Here is a 20,345-nt window from a genome sequence, read left to right on the forward strand (position 1 = left end):
TTCACACAACTTCGCTCCTCGCATTCTCAAATATTTGTTTGTTTAATCCGCGGTAAAGCGAACAAACAAAGTGAATAAGTCCATACAGCTTAACTTTTAAGACAGAGCTCGAGAAGCCGTATTCAGCCTCTTACACATTTTCCTAGATACTAACCACTCAATGATGAGAGATAGTAACTAACACGTTTAATCGGTTTAATTCTCTAAATACCACTAGCTTTGTTTGTAATGTTTGTAATGTAGGTTACAACACATTACTCCCCAGCAAAACAATTTATAAGGTATGGTAGGTATAGGATACCATTGCCTTTTCAATTGGAAAAATTAAACTACCACTACTGTCAAATGTTTAGTTTTCACACTGAAGTAGGAAAAATTTTCAGTTTTCAAATTTTCTTTTAGATTTCAATGCTAGTGTGCTATGTTCAGTGCATAGTAGGTACTTACTTAAAACGTAGTAAAATAATTATTGTTCTCTTTGATTAAGTCCATTCAGTTCCATTTACACAAGTGTATTGGTATTTTTCTTATTTCATCAAGATATTTGAAAATATGACGACTTTTAAGCCGGTAACGCACGTTCTCTTTGATATGGATGGGTTAATTTTAAGTAAGTTTGAGCATCTGAGGGAAAATTATTATAGAACTTAGAATTAGAATATGTATCATACAACTAAATTTAATGCAGTTGCATTCATATTATTTTTATAGAGCGTAACCATTTAATAATCATCGGTTTTGTTTGTTAAATAAAGAGAAATAAACATTTTGATAAGCTATATTTTATAGATACGGAAGAATTATACACGGTTGCTTACCAAAATGTATTGAATGATTACGGTAAAACATATACATTTGAATTGAAAACAAAGTTAATGGGATTCCAGTCCCACGAGAGTGCAAAGACTATAATTTCGGAACTAAATTTGCCATTAACTCCAGAAGAATTCAATGAGGCAACTAAGAAACAGTTTGAATTAATCTTTCCTGACACTCAAGTTATGCCGGGTAAGTTTTTAATGCATTTTTTAGTATTGTTGCTGTGGTCAATGCATATGTTTAGAAATTAGATTTCATTAATATTCCACAATGTAATATTGTTATGTAAGACAATTAATCCAATTTGTTTCAGCTGATTTTCATAGGGCTATTCCGTGTCTGTTTTTTTAACGAAACTCCTTGTTTTAGTGCTTTAAATGATCATCCACAACCCGTCCCCACAATGAGTTGTTACTGGAGCCTATGCAAAACACATTTTTTTTTATTTATTGGTTATTTGGACGAGCTCACGGCTCACCTAATGTTTGTGGCTTGGGTCACCTATTGTAAGAGGTTATAATTGAGAGACGAAGGGACTCTCTTAATTTAAATAAGAGAGATTTACTGACACTGCGAACTTAAAATAGGCTCTACTCAAAGACATTGATTTGTAGAGAACTGATCTTTACTGTATATCATAATGTTGTAGGTTTGATTATATGACATTACGTTATTCCTTCAGTATTATTATAATTTTATAATAAACGCACTAGGAGCTTGCACTGAGCACATGCTTCAAAACTTAGAGATTTGAAGTGGAAAATGTTTGCGAACACAGGTTAGGTATGTATTTATGTAGAAAAAAAAAATTCTTAAAATTTGAACTCTGGTATACTAGTATTTTTTAACTATGTATTACAATTTTGGGTAGCGTGGTATGGACATGTGATGCGTAGAGAGGAGATGCATGTGACTTGGAGATGTATGGAAATGGTAGGGCAAGTTAGAGGGTGAAGAGGTCAGCCAAAGAAGACACGTATGGAGTGTGTGAATAACGATGAGAGAGAGAGAGAGGAGTGAGTGTTGAGATGACGGCTGATAGAAGAGAATGGAATAGAAAAAATCACTGTGATGACCCCACCTAGTGGCACCAAGAGAGCCTATTATTATCTTGGTGGGCTTTTGTTGATGATGAGTTACGCCATCATCCAGAGCACATCAACAGTGCTAGGGCCTCAGTTCTTATCAAGTTAATACTCCTGTTAGAATAGAGGTATTATTTTTTAATAAAATAATAATTGCGCATGTATTACACATTCATAAAATCTTTACAAATTGAATTTTGTTAATGTAAATTAAAGCTGTTAAATAATATTATTATATAACCTTGAAAATAAAATATATAATAAATACATGTACAACATCAAGTAGGTTTTTTTTATGTGTCATAATCAACATCAACTAGGTTTTTTTAATGTGTCATAACATTTCAAATTTTCATAGTGAGAAATTTATATTTGGGATGCTAGTGCCATCATTTTAATAACACAAAAGTATGAATTAAACTTTGGTTTGGGTAAAATTTGGTGCTTGTCTTCATGCCCTCTTCCACAAAATATAATTTTAAGCTGCTAGGTATACCATTTTCATACATCTGCTGTTGAAATATAATGTCAGTTTTAGTATATTAGAGTCGTCTATTATCAAAGGTGGCAATCTGTGCATTTGGACAAAAAAATGTTATTGATATGTCAATACAGATTGATTTGAATATAATCGTCTCCTTCAAAGAATACAGTTCAAAACCTACATTAAATAAAGGATAATACTTAACCTGTTATTTATCTAAGATGTCGTTCAGAAGAGTTTTGTGACTGCCTATGGAATACAAAGTCAATAATTCGTTTTTCTGATTTACCAATAATTGTCCAAAAGTCACATTGCTGGCTTTGATAATAGTCAACTCATTACTTAACTCCTATGTGGAGGGTGCATACCAACACTATGTGGGTTGTGTCATCCCATGTATCCTTCACTGTCGCACCATGCACCAAGAGAGATCTAAGCTTAGACAGGCAAAGTATGCTTCTAGTTTTAATTTTTCTAGATAATAGTTACATGTATTTTTCAGGTGCTAAAAGATTAATTGAACATTTGCATAAACATAATGTGCCTATTGCATTAGCTACTAGTTCAAGCATTGAAAGTTATGAACTGAAAGTCAATAAACATCACCAGGAATTATTTTCATTATTCCAATATAAGACATTTGGTTCTTCTGATGCTGAAGTGCAAAGAGGGAAACCGTATCCAGACATATTTCTCGTTAGTGCAAAAAGATTTCCAGACAAGCCTCAACCTCATCAGGTAATACTCAATTAAAATTATACCATATATGCGACAACAGCTGTGTTATCCTTATTAAATAGTAATAAATAGGCAATATAGTGGTGTGCAGATGGACTTAGAGGTTTATGAATTAAAGTAGCTAAAGTACATGGATTCTCTGTTCTTGGTAGGCTGTATGTACATACAGATGTATGTAGCATACGGTTGGTCTGTTTTACGGTTTTCAATGTATTTACAAGATTAATTTTAAATTAGTTTTCAAGTATTTTATTTTTTCAAGACGGATAGCTTAAGCTACTTTTAGTTTCTTCAGTAAGATAAAATTGGGCTTGCATGGATAAATATCACCATTCTGGTAACTTCAGCCTTGTATTGTTTCAACTGTAGGATAGTGGCTGCACAATGCGTTGGAGACTTCAACCTCAAGCCTCAAAGCTGGTGGTAGCTTTTACATTACTTGTCTTGTATAGTAATCTATGGCTTGTAATATTTTTCTAAAAATCTTATCTAGGTATATTCTTCTTATATACTATTTACAAGTTTTTGTCTTATACACCAGTGCCTCGTGTTTGAAGATGCCGTGAATGGAGTGAAAGCAGCTAGAGCAGCTGGAATGCAGGTTGTTATGGTGCCTGACCCAAGGACTGACAAATGTTTAACAGCTGAAGCTACATTGGTATTGAATAGTTTAGAAGAATTCAAACCTGAACTATTTGGGTTGCCACCTTTTGACAACTAGATTTCTGAATTGCAGATAAAATAATTACATATTTTGAAATTGATACTTGTTATGCTGCTATTTGTGTTATTTAATTTATTCAATTTTTAAGAGTTAATAGAAATTTCGACAAAAATATCAGACAATACTTTTTTGCGTTCTAATTTTATATGTTACGAAACATACGAATGTGTTACGCAGCTATTTTTCAGTGCATTAAATGTCGGACTTATGTCGAGCCCGCACGGTGTTAAGTGGCTAATGAAATCTACAGGAATCAAAGCTGAATCCCATGGGGGGGTCATCCAAGGCCTTTCTTAATATAAAATTACAAAGTAATAATAAAAGTGTCAGACATTACACTGATAAAATTAGTGAGAATCATTTTACTTCCTAAGTATGTTGATAAAGGTCATGCATTAATCTCGTGAGTTGTTTGTCTTTCAATTTAACCCCCCTGATGACATAGAACGAGATTCGATGCAACTCCTCTCCCTCACCTATAAAGTGCAGAACATTTAGGCCTACTGAAACAAAATTACGAAGTAAAATCAAAGGAAAACATGTAGGTATCTATACTATCAACATATAAATCTACAGTAGTTTTTACGGATGTTCCGTTATAACTACTGAACCATGCAACCGATTGACTTGAAACTCTGTATCCATGTAGAAAATACAGGTACTCAATGGATAGGCTAATATTTATATGAGTGTTGGACTCCCTACACCAGTTGCGGGGGCGTTCATGATGAGAATCTTTGTGGGGTGAGAAATAATAATGTCAATTTTAAATGCCCAGCGAAGCGGACGGGTACAGCTGTATTCCTATAAATTTGTCACGTCAAAGTAAATTTTCACGAAAGTAAATAAAGGGCGTCTAAATATTCCATGTGGCGTGTGTTTAAACGGTCGACGGACTCGAACACGCAATGTACACAATAATCAGCTGATGAGCAACGGCCATATTGTTCGTTTTGGCATCGGAAACGGTTATCTTTTACCTTGTCGCTCTTTTTGCAACCCTTACCTTACGCTTTGAGGTACACTGTCCACAACGCGTGGAGTAAAACAAGGACCTGGTACATACAATATTTTTATAAAAAGTCTTAGGACCGCAAAGGGTTATCAGTAATACTTAAAGCTGAAGTCATAGGAGTTTCGTGTGTATTATACTTAGCTGTAAGTAAAATAAATACGCCGTGAATCTTACATTAGTTATTCAGTTCCTATTTAATTGTCTATAATATTCTTATCGCAGTATCGTGCCGATCGTATACATTAAATAACAAGCACTTATCGTCATGTAGAAAAAATGTCTGTTTGAAACGTTAAATAACATTTGTAGGTACTAAGTTTTTAGATGATTGAACTAGAATAATTTTATATTTATTTATAAGTAGTGCCTTCTTAATTCATTTGATTAAGTGTTTGATGCACATATTTAAGAATACAGGAATATTAAAGGTGCGAGAATATTCTAGAAATTTCTACTTATTGAATTACGGTTTACTAGATACTACTCATTTAAATACAATCAATACCATACTAGTATTGTAAATGTGGATGTAACTCTGTCTATTACGATTTCCCGCCCAAAACACTGAATCGATATAAAAATAGTTTGAATGAACTCTGGGAAAGGTAAAGGTTACTTTTCATCCAACTGCGATTGGAAAATTAGTAAAAAATATAGCAGAAACTCATGATTTATAATGTACGGAGACTTTAAGACAATTAATAAAAACTACATATGAAAACGTAGAAATAATCTTTTTTGATTTTTTTTTTGGTTTTATTGTTGAGCAACATTACGATGATAAGATAGATAGACGGTAATATGACGCAGCGTTACCATACCGTGGCGTTACCAGACCAAAATAGATCCTTAACGTGAATGTCTTAGAGGTTATAAGCATATTTATAAAATAAATTGATACAATAATTCTGTGATAAGAACTGAAATAAAATGATTTATTTGCCTGTTTCGCATGTTTTATTTGATATGGACGGATTACTATTGAGTAAGTTGTGTGTTTTTGTATAAAAAATCTGATTATGTTCTACGATATCTTACTAACATCTTGACAATTAATCAATAAATTAATAGTAAAAGTTTAAACAAATTTCCTTCAGACATTCCTTGTTGATATACGTTCGATTTAATTTAATAAAATAAAAAAAATAAGCTCAAAAAGCATTACAAAGCTGACAGCGAAAGCTATGACTTAAGGCTTAAATAAGACTAATAACATTTAGACTTTATTGCTATTTCCAATTAAGGCGAATTTACATTACGAAATTAGTGGCATGAAATTAATTTCGTGACATTAGTTTTACCAACAGTTACACGTGTAATTTAATACTTTCGTAATGCATGCATTAATTTCATGCATGCAAATTAGTTTCGTGCCCTGCGCGATTTTTTGGTGAAATTACTGTCATGCAACTAATTTCATAGTGTAGACGCGACGTGAAAGTAAGGTATATCTGGATGATGACAATAGGAAAACTTAACTGTTCACATTAGTATCGTAATAACCTTCACTATAATTAGATGTTGATCGAGGTAAATGTCCTTGATTGAGGAAAATATGTGTTGTACCTATCGTATGTATGTAATTCTTCGATATTGCTTAATAGTACTCTTTAATTACATACAAATTATATGAGAACCGAGTTTAATATCTGGTTGCCAGATCCTAAAAGGGATCATTGTCAAATAAAAAAAACAACTTAATCAAAACTTCTCACTATATCGAGAGGTGAAAGGCTATTTGGTTTAAGCGACATTTTTTGCAACTTCATAGGAGAGCCATTGAAAGTTAAAAATTTGGAGAAAATATCATCATTTCTTCAGCTGTTTCATTGGAGTAAACTTAATTGAAGTTCAATTATGAACATCGAACTGTTGATGCTAATTAATACTAAATAAAAATAGTCCCTTCAAAATTACAAAGAAAAATTACGTGTAATAAGCGAAATGTCGCTTAGACCAAATAATCTCTCACCCCTCGATATAAAAGTCGTTTAAAGCATAATGTATTTTATTACATTACTAAAATAATAGCAAAGTTTGGTAGGTACTTCATTTTCGTTCTAGAAGATGAACGATGAAAAAAGAATTGAACTCTACAAAGATGCAGGCAGACTACCTATTTTTTATTTCGATCGATTATGTATTTTATAATAATTTTCAGATACTGAGGATTTATACACGGTCGGGTTTCAAAAAGTGGCCTCGCGCTACGGCAAAAAGTTCACGTTCGAATTAAAAAGTCGGATAATGGGACAGCAGACGAGAGAGTTTGCCGGGAACATAATAAAATATCTCGATTTGCCTCTTACAATCGAAGATTTTGTATCAGAGACACGTCAAATCTTCGAAGAGCTTTTCCCTCAGAGCGAAATACTGCCTGGTACGAAATTTCAACGATTTTTTTATTATTATCTCCAACAATAAAAACATATTTGCTTTTAAAACTAAAAGTGGTGATGACATTATACTGTACACGCCGATCATAATATCGTCATTATTTACGTAAGATAATTAAATATATTAAATTACCACAGCTGTTTCCGCAAAAAGATTTTTGTTGATTTATGTATTTATACAAAAAAAAAAGAATATTCTGATTTAAATGTTGGATTTCATTAATGGTAGTAGGTGCTATAAGCGTGTATGGGTGGGTGTCATGGATGTGTCTTTTTTTTATTTTATTACCCTCGTAGACAGACGAGCATACGGCCCACCTGATGGTGAGTGGTTACCGTCGCCCATGGACTTCAGCAATGCCAGGGGCAGAGCCAAGCCGCTGCCTACTAATTTTATAACAGAGCAATCATGTGTTTTTGCAGATAGATTAACTTTTTCATAATACAATCGAAGCCTCGAACTCATGTCTCTAGTCGTGCTAGTAGTTATATTATTACAATGTATCTATTCAATAAGTTACTGTTTTCATAATAGGAAATAGAGCAGCCCTTAATTTTTTATTATCTTAAAATTACGGTCCAAATCGTATAACGATTGGGTTTTTTTATTTATTGCTTAGATGCGTGGACGAGCTCACAGCCCACTTCGTGTTGTGGTTACTGGAGCCCATAGACATCTACAAATGCGCCACGCACCTTGAGATATAAGTTCTAAGGTCTCAGTATAGTTACAACGGCTGGCCCACCCTTCAAACCGAAACGCGTTACTGCTTTACGGCAGAAATAGGCAGGGCGGTGATACCTATCCGTGCGGACTTACAAGAGGTCCTACCACCAGTGTGGTGGGTGAGCGCAAACAAGTGCTGTCTTTTAAGGTCAAAATAACAATTAATCATCAACAATAAGGTGTCATACGAAAGAGTTTTGTTGTATTAAGAGTTTAAAAAAATGCATGTTAGCTTCGACGCGCGAATGAAGTTTGTTCTTTAAGTACGATAGACTTTAAATATCTAATCTTAATTAAATTAAGGTAAAGTTTTTTTTTATTGCCTTTGTAGGCATACGGGCATACAGCCCACCCGGTGGTGAGTGGTTACCGTCGCCCATGGACTTCAGCAATGCCAGGGGCAGAGCCAAGCTGCTGCTTACCGCTTAATACTCTCCACAAGCCTCGTTTGAAGAAGGGCATGTCATACCGCTCGGGAAACACCGTGGAGGGGAGCTCATTCCATAGCCGGATGGTACGTGAGTATATAAACGCATCTTATAGTATACTGAAAGCATGTATACGCTTTTATTTATATTAATTCGATATTAACGTTAACGTGAAATAAAGGACTACATATATGTACTAATATTTTTTACATCATGTTAATTAATTATTCAACTAATGGATTACTGCCGTCAAATCTTGGTGCACACTAAGTGGGGCATGACAGTTTGGTATTTAAGAACCAAGTTAAAAAGTATGTTATTTTAATTGAATGAAAATAACGCTTTTTTGTCAACACTTAATTTTACTGTGTCTCAATTTGTCGTACCGGGCGCTTTATATGAAATAAATAGATTCTTAGGGTGTAAACTTCAAAAAGTTTTGTTCAACCAATAACTATTATTTAGATCGTTTTTTGTTGTAGTCCAGTTGCCTATTAATTTAACTTTTTTTTCTTCCAGGTGTAAAGAAACTCATTTATCATCTAAATCAACACAACATTCCAATGGGTTTAGCAACGAGCAGTAGTAAGGAGTCGTACGAATTGAAAACGCTCAAGCATCAAGATTTGTTTGACTTATTTTCACATAAAACTTTAGGCTCTTCAGATCCAGACGTGAAGAGAGGGAAGCCACACCCCGATATATTTATTGTTGCCGCCAATAAGTTTCTCGATAAACCGGATTTAGAAAAGGTTAGAAATATTCTCTGCTAATAAATTGCGGTTATTATAAGTTACTAATGACATTTGATAAAAATTAAAAAAACCCTTAATCATCACGATTTGAATCCAAATCTGATTACCTTGGTCGTCTGCTTCTTCAGCTTGACATATAAAGTTGAAGTCAAAGGGGCACTGCCATGGCAGCTTTAGGTCGGAATGAGTTATTGGTTCGCGTTATGAATAAATAGGATAGTGATATAACCGGCTGTGCGCTTCATTATCGCCTTGCGATCAGATTAGTAGAGGAAACCCTCACGGCTAGGCGGGCTAGGTACTGCCGCCCTGCTAATTGTTGCCGCGAAGCAGTTGTTGCCATCACAATATCCAGTAGAGTTCCCATAATAATATACAAGGTATCTTTTGCCATAAAAAATCCAAGGGACGCAGTATCGAGCCATTAATTCCCAAATCCCTATAATCTAAGAAGAAAGTAGGAAAATATATGTAATAGTTGACCGGATGCTGAAGAATTTGTAATATAGCCGTACTTTCTGTTTTAAAAACGTGCAGAATATCTTGACGTCACATCTGCTGTTTAATATTAGTACATTGTGCACCAAAGGAGAAAAGTTGGACATTTCCTCCCGCCTGTAAAATTAATTTTTTAATTAATTATTTATTATTATAAAATATTATTATAATTATTATTATATATAATTAATTATTTATTATTATTAAATAATTAAATAATTAATTATAAAAACACGCTGGAGGAAATGTCCAACTTTTCTCCCGCGGTGCACATACTACATTTTCTCCTACCAGGCCGGAAGTTCGTGGAGTACCGAGCCGGGGTCCAGGGGCGAAGCCCTAGCCGGGGTAGGGTGGGGGGCGGAGCTCTCCCGTACTCATAAAAAAAACAACTTAACTGTTTTGAAATTTTTAAATAAACTACTACCAATTGAATAAGAACTGTCTGATGAACTCATCTTTGTTTAATACTTCACTATAAAATTTTATTGCCTTTTGTTTATTTCACTTTTGCACTAAACATAATATTGCAAATTACCCGAGCACAACAATGGCGGAGAATTTTAGGTGCGTGAGAGCAGACGTAGACACTAACGCGCATGCGCACTTGTACCCAGGGCGAAAAATTTACACTTTCTTCCCTGTACAGCGGGAGGAAAAGTTACACTTTCTTCCCTATACAGCGGGAGGAAAACCGAACTTTCGGCGTAGGTAGGAGATTTTTTTTAATTTAAAAATAAAATATAAAAAAAATTCAAAAACCGAATTACCTTCAATGGCAATGACGCTTTAAGTAATTCAGATACTTGTCGTAAATACGCTCCGTCAATAATTCGGTACAATTCTTCTTTTGTACTAATAACTCAATTTTATTTGCAGTGTCTCGTTTTCGAAGATTCGATTAATGGCGTGAAGGCGGCGCGCGCTGCTGGCATGCAGGTCGTGATGGTCCCGGACCCGAGACTAGATCGGAGTCACGCCACCGAAGCTACACTTATCCTCGACTCAATGGAGGAATTTAAACCAGAACTGTTCGGTTTACCGCCCTACGAATTCTGAATTGTCCAAAATAAACGCAAATTAAGCGCTCTTCACTTCAGTATACCATGTATCTCTAACAATTATGTCACGAAATTTTATAGGACGAAATAATAAATGCAAATTTATACATAATATACTAGCGGCCTGCTCCGGCTCCGCTCGGGTCTTTAACAAAAATTTCAACGATATTTGACGTTGTTTTATTTTTTTTAAATAATAGAACACTTATTGCAGCATAACTATAATAGTTAGACATATGCTGTTGCTACACTTTTTGTAAATAATACCGTGTTCCACAAAGTCGTAGTACATTATTTTATTCTATCATCAATAGTTTTCGCAGGGCACGCTATGTAAAGAATATTTTAAGTAATTTTTTTACACCTTGGGTTACATTATTGGGGTTTTAGTAAGGATCCCTAATTTTTTTCAAAAAAACACCTTTGTCACTCGAGAATAGTGTAGTTTCCAAACAGTGAAAGAATTTTTCAAATCGGTTCAGTAGTTTCGGAGCCTATTCAATAAAAACAAACAAACAAATCTTTCCTCTGTTATTAGTATAGATAGATGTATATGTTTTCTACGACAGCAATAATGTATTCAAGATGAACACGCAAAGTGGAAATAAGTTAAATTGCATTTGAAAAGTCTGGACCATCACTATACAGGGTGTGTTAAGAAGTGCTTCCGAAAATAAAGACGGATTAATGGGTAGCAAAAAAAAACATTGTGCGCTATGTGACAAAAAAAAATTGACTGACGCGTTCTGAAATTGTCCTCTTAAAAGGGTTGGGTGACAGTTGTCTGCGTGATATTGTCCGTTGACTCATAATTTATAAAATACCACATAATGTCTCAGAGTGAGTGCAGGCGGTTACATTGTGGTTCTGAACTTTGCTGAGCAAAGGGGAGCCGTGAGCTTATTTATTCAAAAAAAATATTTTTTTTTTTGTTAAGTTTAAATAAATGAATGTTAGGTAATTTCTGTTTATTTTAGTTTCGGCTTGAACTTGAGAAACGAACTATTTATTAACACCCTGTATAAATCATAATAGTACTTAACTAGTAAGCTAGAATTCCGCTCTACTTTTTAATTTCTAACTACTCACATATAATGTTACCGTACTTATATGGATAGAATCTGAACTATTAGAATCCCGTCCTGCTTTGATGTATGTACTATGTGTAGACTTGATTCGTAGCAATATAAAAATGTTATTTATGTTTCTAAGCTGCTTTTAATATTGTTTCTATATAATATTATATAATTTAAATAATTAAGATCTGAGTCTTAAACTAAATTTACTATTTTATTTAATATTATTTATTATCGTTTATAAATTATGACATAATATCACAGTATATTTTATTTTAAAAAATAAAGATGTCTGACATTAATTTTGTGTCTTTTTTCATTTAATAAAAATACTACTTCATTTAAGTTAAAAATATAGTAATCATTTATTTGAGACAAATTAAATAGACGATCACTGCAAAGACAGTCAGATCTATGGCCACCTGGTTGGAAATGGTTATAGAATGGAAATGGTGGTTCATTTAACATAGGTAATAACGACGCCCACCACCAAAGAATTATTCTTTGAGATTTCTTCTGAAGAAGGATATGTCTTATTGGATAGGGAGCTTTTTGAAGCATTTTTTTTATTGCCTAGATGGGTGGACGAGCTCACAGCCCACCTGGTGTTAAGTGGTTACTGGAGCTCATAGACATCTTTAACTTAAGAGCGCCACCCTCCTTGAGATATAAATTCTAAGGTCTCAAATATAGTTACAACGGCTGTCCCACCCTTCAAGCCGAAACGCATTACTGCTTTACGGCAAAAATAGGTAGGGTAGTGGTACCAACCCGCACGGACTCACAAGAAGTCCTACCACCAGTAAATAAAGGTCGTATGCGAGCGTAGCGGCATCTAGTTGACATAATGGAAACTCAATAAATGAGGCTAATGCAGTGATGCGGTGCGAACATTTCGAGGCGATAGAGAAGAGCTCTTTGTGCTTAGTGTGAGTTTTTTTACGTTCTCGATCACGTAAAAGTTAACTCTAAATTGTATGGAGTTAGAACAGCGCCCCTAGCGGCAAGCTTGCCTGCTGTTATCTTGTGAGCGCGAGATGAATGAACGTTGCGGTCGAGTAACTTTACCGAAGTGAGTACCGCGAACATTTGTGCGAGTGCGATTTACAAATGAGTGGATTTTGACATTTCGATCGAGTATTTCTTCACTTTCGAGCAAGTTAAAGTTGTCACTGAAACATATACAACAGGTGTGTGGTGTGTTGAACTAGTAAGAGTTTCAATCGCTTATCGTGAATATATCATGTTCTTGTTCTCAAATATACTTGTTGTTGCAATACGTTTGGAAAAACACAAGTCTTCATAAGCGTGATGTTCAAAAACCCGTACACAACATAGCTCGTACCAGGAGTACTCCAAATAAGAACAGATAGATTATAAGTCCCTGGCCCTTAATGTTCTGATAGCAGATCCGTCCATAGCTTCAGATTTTCTTCCTTTGACATTAAATTCAAATCAATCAAGTTGAATACTACCTTTTTAAGACACTTTTTTTACATCTGTGGCGGGTATCCATCATACAAAGCAAGATATTTGACAGATTTATGACAGATTTATTACTGGTGGTAGGACCTCTTGTAAGTCCGCGCGAGTAGGTACCACCACCCTGCCTATTTCTGTCGTGAAGCAGTAATGCGTTTCGGTTTGAAGGTTGGGGCAGCCGTTGTAACTATACTGAGATCTTAGAACTTATATCTCAAGGTGGGTGGCGCATTTACGTTGTAGATGTCCATGGGCTCCAGTAACCACTTTACACCAGGTGGGCTCGTCCACCCATCAAAGCAATAAAAAAAAAAGATGCCTGAATCTCGCTTACGACATTATCAAGATAAGCTTGCTTAAATACAAGTTCCGAACAACAACATTCGGACCGTCGGTTTACCGAGCAATATCATTGGCTCGGTGGAAGGTCTTCCCTTTATCGGATACCCGCAAACTGGTGACCCCGACGGAACAATTGCAGCCTTCACATGGCTACTACCGTTCCCGCATTCTCGCAGATAAAAAAAAAGTCATCAACAGTCCTCTCACAGCAAGCCAGCATCGCAGCCTCAACATGTTCATCGCAACCAACTCACCGCAGACTTCGAGCAGCACTGGCAACACTCACGCAGCTTTCAAGCTCAGTTTCGACTCGCCGCAAACTTCAAGCAGCACTGGTGACATTCACGCAGCATTCAAGCTCAGTCTCAACTCACTGCAAACTTCGAGCAGCACTGGCCCTTGCAAGCTAATCTCAGCATGGACACACTAACTTAATGACACGACCTCCGGACTCGGAGGGGAGTGATGTGGCGGGTAGCCATCATACAACGCAAGAAATTTGACAGATGCCTGAATCTCGCTTACGACATTTTCAAGATAAGCTTGCATTAAGTTCCAAACTACAACATTAGGAACCCTCAGACGCAGCCCACTGAGTTTCTTGCCGGATCTTCTCAGTGGATCGCGTTTCCAATCCGGTGGTAGATTCTGCGAAGCACGGCTCTTCTTGCTAGAGTTCGTGTTAGCAAAGTCGTCAGGTTTAAGCCCAGCGAGCTCACCTACTAGTTAAGGTTACGCTGATATAGCCACTCAAGGCTCTCAGCTTAGGTATGAAAAAAAAAACAACATTAGGACCGTCGGTCTACCGAGCAATATCACCCGCTCGGTGGAAGATCTTCCTTTCGTCGTTATACCTAGACGTACTTTTTTACGACATTAGACGTATCACTTCAATTGTTAATTAACATTATTAGCCGCAAACTCTATGTACACTAATATGTATTTATGTATTGGGCACTAATATGTTGTACATCACCACAATACATCACAAGTAGCCCACGAGTTCACGGCCTGCCTTGTGTAAAATGGATACCGGAGCCCATAAGGTTCAATAATGTAAATGTCGCCGAAAACTGAGTAGGTACGTTGAGAAATGAGTTCTAAGAGCCAGTTTCCCAATACAACGACTGTGTCCCCATTCAAGAGTTACTAGTTTAGGAAGAGTGTTACTGCTTTACGGCAGAATCGTATCGCAATATCAAGAAGAACTTCTCGGCAAAGGTCTCCATCAGCCTTGTGAAGAGACAGTTCACTAGCTGTGTCAAAAGAGTCATGATAACTAACTGTTCCTATTTGAAGTACTTCTAGTAGGAACCTATGTTACATACGGGCTTTGGGTTTATATCACCGACACCTTTTTGCCTATATCTGCTTCGAAGTAATTATACTTGAAGCCAACTTCTATCCCATGTCTCAGGCGGTTCGATACAGTGGCGGTCGTATAATTAGAAATATTACCAACTGTTCTTGACATTATGTAAGATACTTCACCGCAATCGTTTTTATTTTGAAATTAAACAATAAATAGGACAACAATATGTTCAACGATTTATCATTTATTAGAAAAACAATTGTCATTGTCAGGTTACAGGCAAATGATCGTCCAAGTAGGAAACCATTGTGTCTTCTAAGATATTTTTGTATTGCCATTGATCCATTGTAACGTTAATCTTCCGAACGGGTCTAACTCCATTTCCGGAAAAACACCCCCAAGCTTTAACGTTATCTCCACCGTGCTTGACTGTACTCCTTGAGTATTTATAATTAAAAGCATTGTTTACAGGACGTCTAATACAGCGCTTTCCATCGGAATTTTTAAATTTTGTTTTATTTGAAAATAGCTATTTTTTCCATTCTCGTACCGTCCAATTAACGTATTTTTTAGCTAATAATAATCGCTTCTCTCGGTGTTACTTGGTAAGAAGTGCTACTTTTCGAGAGGTTCTGCCAAACAATTTAGCTTCCACTAATCTTCAGCGTATCAATTTTAACGAGATCTTTCTCGGATCAGCAGGCGAAAAAACTTTATTTTTAATCTGGTTGGAGCCTTTAATTGGTTCTTTTATAGCAACACGATCGATTAGCATACCTTTTCTTGGAGAGGTTTTTCTTGGCCGAGCCTTTTTAAGAACATTTTTAACAGTTTCATGTTTTTTTATAATGATCTGATAATTGCATTAAAAACTTTCTTAACGGAACAATTTGATTATTCAGGTATTCTTCTGTACACTTACTAACGGTCTATATTCAGGGTCGGATTTAAACTTAATGCCGCTACTGGGCATCGGAAAAAACCCGCCCTAATACTGGAATTTCACTTAAGACTTAAACTATAGTTTATATATTTATTTTTCAAAATTAAATAACTACTTAATTTATTGCAGAAACTTTATTATATGTTATATATTCCAAAAACATAAATAAAAATTAAATTTTTTTTCTAACAATTATATATAAATTTAAATTTAACACTAAGGGTGACTCTAATTATATTAAAAAAAAAATATCTTTAATTCCAGAAAATAGAAAAATCGATTATTATTTCAAATCTCTAAGGAAATAAATTGATTAAATCATTTTGATTATTAATTTTTACCAAAAGTGCCACTATTATAATTCATACATAATTGATAAATTGAATTTCTTGAATTAAGAAAATTATTGATTCATAGAAGTAATTAATTATATTGAGCAATCTTGATAAGACTAAATTTTTTTTATTCACTTTCAAAATATTGCCGCCCTACAAAATTTTGTCGCCCTGGGCACTTGCCTCGACTGCCCTTAGTGTAAATCCACCACTGTCTATATTATTTGCCTAGCTGACGTGTCACAACATTTATTTTTAACCATTTTGAACAAAATAAAATTCAGATTAAATTTTGAATTGCCGCCAAAATAATAGAAAAAGTCAAGAAAGAAATGTTATTCCCCAATTTCAAAAAAAGAACGAGACATGGATTAATTTTTAAAATGTTTCTAATTAGGCGTCCAAGCGGCCAGTAACAGAAAATAAACTCTACTCTGTAAACCCTATTTTGTAATTAAAAGTAAGATATGATTTATATTTTATGCATTTAATGACTTTTTTATTTGAGTCGCTATGTTATTACATGATTATTAATTATTGAATGTGTATATTTTTTACGAACACTTGTAGGTTGAAGTTATACTTTCTTTATTCATAAGAAGTGTTTCTAATTGACCACTACTGTTTAAGTATGTATTTAGTTGGTATATAATTATATGGTTGGTTTGGTTCTAGTAATCGCCTAAGATGAAGTGGGCCTTGTGAAGTGGGATGAAGTCAATGCCGTAAATGCTTGGCTGTAAATGCTTCGCCAATAAAAAAGCAGCTACAATTAGTCAAAACTAGTCTGTAATAGTACCTATTTGTATATTATGTAGCATTTAAAATGTTGACAACCACTGATATAGTTTAATCAGTGCACAAATTTTATCTTAATATTGAAAACAAGCACTAGGGTCAAAATTAATTGAACATAAATTGAATTATTTTCAAATATAATTGTAATTTGATTTTACTATCCGTGATTCGGAAATGTTTGATGGGGAATAATAAATACATTATTGTAATTATATAAACAAAAATGCGATGAAATATATTGTGGAGTAACTGATAAGTTCTGGTTATGTATTAAAACAATACAAAAGTAACAGTATATGTGTGCGAATTTGGAGAATAAATAGAATTCCGAAGACTCTATTAACTCAACTTGAAACATTTCGAAATTGAGGTAGCATTGCTTACTAAATGCCCACAATTGTTATGTTTATAGACTTCATGCAGAGTCGCCTTGATTGAATCGTATGAAAAGCATTTTCGTAATTACGTTCATCATATTAATAAATCTTAATCTTATTATTATAATTTGGGACTTGTTGACGATTTTCCTTGTTTACGTAAACAAAGATATATAAAAAAAAACCGAACATAAGATCTAATTCTAATTTAAAAAAAGAACGAACGAAAAGAATGAAAACGACTGGAAGTGACACATTAATTTTGTGTATAGCTTCCGATCACTACTGCTGATAGTATTGATAGAAAAAATGAGATTGTCCACATTTGGTGGGATACGAGTAAACTCAAGTAACGCCGGTCCGGTTATTACGTCTGGATTCCGTTTTCACAGACAGATCGATACGGCGGAAGATACGATCCCCAAGATTCCTGCAGTTTGCGTGGTCTAGTCACTATATATGTATAATGGGACATGTCAAGTTTTTATGGCGATCACAGGCAGATGTAAACCAATTTCTAAGTAATACGCACCCAAAAATTGTTCACGACATCCCCATACAAGAATTAGCTTCCTGATGTAAAAATACAAACATAAAATTTATGCTTATTTAGTTATGGATGGGCGATGGAGAGATGCTCTATGCTCGATATCTCTCTAAGGGACAAAATCTGGAACGAAGAAATTCGACGGAGAACCAAAATCGACGACATACCTCTCAAAGTTAGCAGGCTAAAGTGGCAATGGGCCGGACACGTCTGTCGAGCTAACGACGCTAGGTGGGGGAGGAAAGTCCTCGAATGGAGGCCACGGGTACCAGGAGCTTAGGGCGTCCTCCAACCAGGTGGACCGACAACTTAGTGCGCACGGCGGGAAGTCGTTGGATGCGGAAGACGGAGGACCGCATTCTGTGGAAGGCATTGGGGAAGGCCTATGTTCAGCAGTGGGCAGATAAAGGCTGATGATGATGATGGTAATTTTTTTGCTGAATGAGCACACGGCCTCGCTGATGTTAAATAGCTACTAGATCCCATAGACATCAGCAACAGAAATGCCACCACCAACCTTGAGTAATGAGTTTTAAGTCTGAATTCTATAGTATAACGGCTGCGTCACCCTTCGAACTGCTTTACGGCAGAAATAGGTGCTATCAGCGCTGACCCCAATGACGCTCTACCACCAGAAAAAAACAGTCAATATTATGAGTATCGAAATATTCATTTTTTCTGGCTAGCGAGATAGTACGGACGTTACTTCTTTTTCTATTAGTTAGTCACATAATCCACCTAGTAGTTAGTGGCTATTGGAGCTCACTGATATCACAAAAAAATAGTGCTAACCACTTTGAGATAAGGTAGATGAGGAAGAGATAAGATAGAAATCTCCATAATATTTTAATGCACTCATCCTATTGTTCAGACCGGAATGCACAAATAAGTCGCGACAGAAATAAGTTTGTTCTATCCTATATCTAAGGTTTCACAGTACGCCACATCAAAAGCCACTTTATGGAGATATTATAGGGAAAGGCAGACAGAATTTGCGATTGAAAAGATATTTAGAGTAAAAATACTTCTTGGTTTACGGAAATATATTAGTAATAACCATTCGACCATTCAAATTTGGTAATACATACATATGTCGCTCTAACATGCGTCCATAGTATAGCATGTAGTGGACTGTATTATTAGGTTTAGCAAGGAACTTGATAAATAAACTCGCGAGGATTGTACGTATAAAATTTGTATATTTTAGAAATTTTATAAATCGCGTACAATAGCACGGATGAAAGAGAATTTACAAAACTAAGACATTCTAAAATGCAAAATTCAAATGTAATGTCAAAAACCACAACGACAACAATAAAAAAGGTTTTATACCATTTTGTTGGGTTTCCAACATAGCATAATACTTTGATTATAACTCCGGTCACCGTTCTCGTCGAACCCGTCGCTTGCGACGAAGGGCTCGACAAGTAAATTAACCCTCAGACACAGCCCACTGGTTTTCTCGTTGGATCTTCTCAGTGGGTCGCGTTTCCGATCCGCTGGTAGATTCTGCGAAGCACGGCTCTTGCTAGGGTTCGTGTTAGCAACGTCGTCAGGTTTGAGCCCCGTGAGCTCACCTACTAGTTAAGGTTCCGCTGAAATAGCCTCTCAAGACTATCAGCTTAAGTAGGAAAAAAAAAAATTATAATTAATATTAAGGGTGTGTGGGTGTTCAAAAGTATCTTTTGTTTTCAGGCTTGAGTCCATCACTAACTGTTCCAGTTTCCTTGCAAAGATATTTTTGAAATTATGAGCAGACAATGTGGTAACCTCTTCATACATAAAGTACGCAACAGTAACAGCATGGACAGAATGGCTCATTCCTCTTCGTCACAGTATCGATAAACTGAATCAGTTCTAAGGCTTTGGTTTCAATTTATACCAGCGCCTGAAGAGCCGCCGCCTGACTTACACCCATTTCTATCGTGATTTAGTAATTAAAATCAATTGTTACTGTCACGTACTGCCATGTACTTGTCAATTATTTCATGTAATGCCAAGGACACCGGTTTTAATAAAAACACTTCAGGATGAAATTTGCAGGGTTTGCATTATAATCTTTGACCCAAGGCTTGATGTCTCATGGTGAAGGTGGTTGGTAGTCCAGTGGTCATTAACGCATTTAATATTAATTAACACGTTCGCTGCGGCAAGTAAAATCTTAAACCTTTGTCTGGTGCGGCGGCGGGCCAAATTGTGCCCCCAATGATTTTTCCGCCAGTGCGTGGTAGGTCTTTTTCGACACGTCAGCACAAGGTTAGATTAAATTGCTATAATTTTGCGAAAACATAATGTAGGTGAACAGTTTTTGGACTGTTGGAAAAACCTTGAACCCAACTTCTTTAGATTTGATTCGCCCCGGGATCTGCCGAACAGAAAATGAGAAATAAACCAGGGAAAGTG

The 20,345-nt window shown here is 35.6% G+C and overlaps 1 protein-coding gene across 1 annotated transcript; it reads left to right on the plus strand.

Annotated features, from left to right (window-relative positions):
- The first annotated feature begins 341 nt into the window (after positions 1 to 341).
- On the plus strand, positions 342 to 12,108 carry LOC101744719 (pseudouridine-5'-phosphatase). Its single transcript, XM_012694876.4, has 5 exons — positions 342 to 610; positions 790 to 1,008; positions 7,027 to 7,245; positions 8,936 to 9,168; positions 10,549 to 12,108. The coding sequence occupies exons 1-5, from the start codon at positions 553 to 555 to the stop codon at positions 10,726 to 10,728; spliced, it is 909 nt and encodes a 302-aa protein (XP_012550330.1). The 5' UTR covers positions 342 to 552; the 3' UTR covers positions 10,729 to 12,108.
- Positions 12,109 to 20,345: the final 8,237 nt, after the last annotated feature.

The sequence above is a fragment of the Bombyx mori genome, chromosome 7 (genome assembly GCF_030269925.1).
Source record: "Bombyx mori chromosome 7, ASM3026992v2".
Classification (NCBI taxonomy): Eukaryota; Metazoa; Arthropoda; class Insecta; order Lepidoptera; family Bombycidae; genus Bombyx; species Bombyx mori.

Bases quoted from the DNA above. Each gene is read 5' to 3' on its own strand.
- LOC101744719 (XM_012694876.4), top strand. From the start codon at position 553: ATGACGACTTTTAAGCCGGTAACGCACGTTCTCTTTGATATGGATGGG. The intron at 1,009-7,026 runs GTAAGTTTTTAA...AATAATTTTCAG, and splicing joins TGACACTCAAGTTATGCCGG to ATACTGAGGATTTATACACG. The intron at 9,169-10,548 runs GTTAGAAATATT...TTTTATTTGCAG, and splicing joins ATAAACCGGATTTAGAAAAG to TGTCTCGTTTTCGAAGATTC.